General features: G+C 38.7%; 1 protein-coding gene across 1 annotated transcript in view; it reads left to right on the forward strand.

Annotated features, from left to right (window-relative positions):
- The window catches only part of LOC106473285, a gene marked incomplete at its 5' end in the record, with an annotated part of 24367 nt that overhangs the window by 2592 nt on the left and 18058 nt on the right, over positions 1 to 3717 (forward strand). Inside the window, one exon of the mRNA XM_022401747.1 lies at positions 766 to 3205. Coding sequence (XP_022257455.1) covers positions 766 to 3205 — 2440 coding nt within the window. The remainder of the gene's footprint in view (positions 1 to 765; positions 3206 to 3717) is intronic.

Here is a 3717-nt window from a genome sequence, read left to right on the forward strand (position 1 = left end):
TGGAGTTTTCCCATATTCCTTAGATGTTTACCTATTGTTTCACGAGAGACATGCAATTTCAGGGCCATTTCACGAGAATTGCCTTGGGTTAGACTCAACAAGCATTTTCAAAGCATCAATATCAATTCCAACATGCCCGTGCCATCACAGTTTTTAAGGCTAAAGTCACCTGAAAGAAATTTGCTGAACCATCGTTGACACTTACGATTGTTCAAAACATATCCATAAACTTCTTGGATATTCTTTGTGGCTACAGAGGTGTTGTTTCCCTTCCTGTATTCAAACAACATTACATGCCGAATGTGTGTCTCATCATGTGACATCACTATAAAGGATTAGAGTATACTAAACTTTACACATTATATAGGCTACACTAACTTGATGTTTAGGCAGTTTGTTTAACTATTATACGTGATGTACGTTTTTTGGGGGGTGGTTAATGAAAGTGTTCCAAAATGCGACATTAATTTCATAATGATCTAATACATGTAGTTAACTAACATGTATTTGTTTCATTAATAATTCTGTTTAGTTTATTGACAGTTTCAAAATAACTATAGGCTTTCCACAGAAAAGATTGTATGGTTATTCCAGTCATAAAACATATTTCCATTTGTGCATTACAAATTGACAACCAGACTTTTTTTCTGGTATAATTTAATTTCTACATACCTATATGTACCTTCTAAAAGTATTTACTGAATTTTGTTACTTTAAAAGACAATAGAATTTTATGATTCATTATTGTCCATTTTACTTTTTCAGGTAATCACCCTGACTTTGGCTGGCCGCTACAATGAGCCACAGGAGTTAACGTTTCATAAGGGTTCGGATCCACACAGCTCTCAGTTCACCAGTAGTCCCTCAACTATTTTTGATGCCTCCAGCTTGGAGGGTTCTCCTGGGCCAAGCAATGTTGAAGCCACACGAAAGAACATTGCACAATACCTGAGCCAGCAAGGAGGTGTGGGTGTGGAATCATCCACGTCTTCTTCACATGTACCCATGAGTGGATCCATGCCCACTGTGCAAAGTAATACCCCGTTTGTTAGTGGAAATGTTGGCTTCAAGTCCCCAAACGTTGTGGCTCCAGCAACGAGCGAGCCTATTCCCTTTCTTCAGGCAAACATTTCTGGACCATGTCGTGTTACCCATACGAGTCAAAGTCGAACACAGAGCAATTTTGGTCCGTTTCCTTTTGCTAGTATGACTCATGCTATGACTACAAAGCATGCTGTGCATCAACATGGCCAGGGAAGTGTTTCTCGCTTACCGTTTGGATCATCGAGTCTTCAAGGCTCATCAGTTTCAAATGTTTCACCTACTGCTTCTGTTGGATCTCCACATGCTGGTATGAGCCCTGTGCATCAGCAGTCCTCTCCTCATTCAACCTCTGTATATAGTAATCTTGTTACCCATGTCTCAACGGTGCTGCCTTCTGCTTCTAGTAGTGCTCGAGCGAATGTTGCACTCTGTAGCCCACTTCTTGTTAATCTCTTACAAAATGATGGACAACAACAACAACAACACCCTAATCTGTTAATGCCACCCCCCGCAGTATCTGTAAAACAGCCACCAAAAAGAAAGCGTAAGCCACGAAAACCTAAAGAAAAACCTCCCAACAGGGAAGATTTTGCAGGAGGGGGAGAGAATAATGCTGTGGAGTCCTTATCTTTTTTAAATTCATTGTCTCCTTTTGGTGAAAATATTGGAGTCACCACAGTTTGCAACCAGCCTGTTCCCTTGACATCTGCAGGTTTTGAAAACTTAGGTGTACTCAATAGCACGTCATTCAGTGTTTCACTGCCAAACATTCCACTATCACCACCAGCCCCAACTTTTCCCAATATCCATCCTAAGGCACAAGGTAATCCTCAAGTACACACCGGAAATCTTCCTTTCTGTACCCCAGTGGGTTCTCCATCTGTTACTTCAGCAATGAATAGAACAGTGTATCAGGCCATTCAGGATGCAAGTACTGTGCTTCGTGAAACTCCTAAACCACCGGAACCGGTTTCAGTCCAAGAACCCACGTCTCTTCCATCACCACCCCCTCCTCCTCCTTCTGATGGTAAAACCAAGCACCTCATCAATCCATTTACTGGTCAGTTAGAACCAATGCCAAGTGATGAAGAAGAAGAAGAAGAGTCCATCGGTTCACTTCCACCATTTCCGGAGTTTGAAATGGACATGTCAGAGAATGGACAGTCTGAAAGAAGTCCATCTGATGATGGTAAAGACAACAACCCCTCATCAGATACAGACTCTGGGATTAGTAAATCTCACACAGATGTGTCACAATCTCCAGAATCAGAGACTATTATCCATAGTACAAAACTGACAGTCCGGACAGATTCTGTGGCTTCCAGTAGTAATCCAGGAGAAATGCTCAAACTACGATTGAAATTAGATCCTAAAACTCTGCGTGAAGCCAAAGAGAGTGAAAACAGGGAGAAGAAGGGTAGGTCAGAGAAAGACAGTGGATATTCATCGCAGTCACCCCACAAAATTGATGTCTCTTTTGTCAGTATTCCTTCTTTTAACAAAACAGGGTCAGTGAGTTCCTCTGAACCAAGGGTACCTCCACTCCATATATCGCTGCGTGGACCTAATGCAGCAGTTGTTATTAGTCCTAAGAAAGAAGAAAATAAAGCAAAAGGAAGTATAGTTACCAAGGAAACCCATTCCATTATCGTGGCAGATGCTACGAGATGTGAGGGGTCAACGCTAAAAACGTTTAATTTACCGAGAAGCGTAACAGGTGTTGATATGGGATTGAGGAATGAAACGGTGCACAAGAGTGGTGTTACAGTGCCTAGTGTATGTGTACAAAGTAATATAGAACAGAATGTATATGTCAAATCTGAACCTACAGCTGTACTGCATTCACAATCTTGTAAAATTAGCACAGAATCATCTTTGTCTGTGACAAGTTTACCTCCAATCCTAACAGTGTCTTCTGTCAAAGTTCCATATCCTAATGTGACCACTAGTGTTGACAAGTTTCAGCGAACAGTTGAACAGTTAGCTTTATCGTGTCAACCAGTTGGTAATGACACTGATTTACTCTGTACTCCCTCCATTACATCATCAGAAAACCAATCAACAACAGCTCAAGCATCGCTTGTGAATACACTGCATAACGGACCTACCGATTCTTGCAAAAGGCTGGCTCTGACAAAAGAGAGTATTATAGCTTATGAAGGTAAAATTTTTACTTTAAACTTTGTTTCAATGCCATTATATAAAAAATAACTTTACACGTAGCTTTTAAAAAAACATAATTAATTATTATTAAGATTAAAACTTACAGAGTTTTACTAAATATAATTATGTACAAACATTAACTATTACACTTGATAAAAAAAATATACTAATAACTGTTCTCATGCACATATCTTAATTATTAACGAAAGTTAGTTTTACAATGTCACCAGGTCATATGTATTGAAAATATCAAGAAGAAACTTAAGACTTATAATTAGGTTAGTAACAAGTTTTTATACAATTTCCAATAATATCTCTAAACAATAACATTTCTTAATGGATACCACTAGTTCACACTTGTAGTTTATGTATATAGCCAGGTATGTTCTGATGTACTATTTCTTTCTACTTTAGCTAGCTGTATATTAGGTCAAGAAATTAATGTCACTTTTTTTTTTAGATGAAAAAATCTGAACAATTTGTATATCAAAACAAAACATTTATTAAATG

Source organism: Limulus polyphemus, unplaced genomic scaffold (genome assembly GCF_000517525.1).
Source record: "Limulus polyphemus unplaced genomic scaffold, Limulus_polyphemus-2.1.2 Scaffold6044, whole genome shotgun sequence".
Lineage (NCBI taxonomy): Eukaryota > Metazoa > Arthropoda > Merostomata > Xiphosura > Limulidae > Limulus > Limulus polyphemus.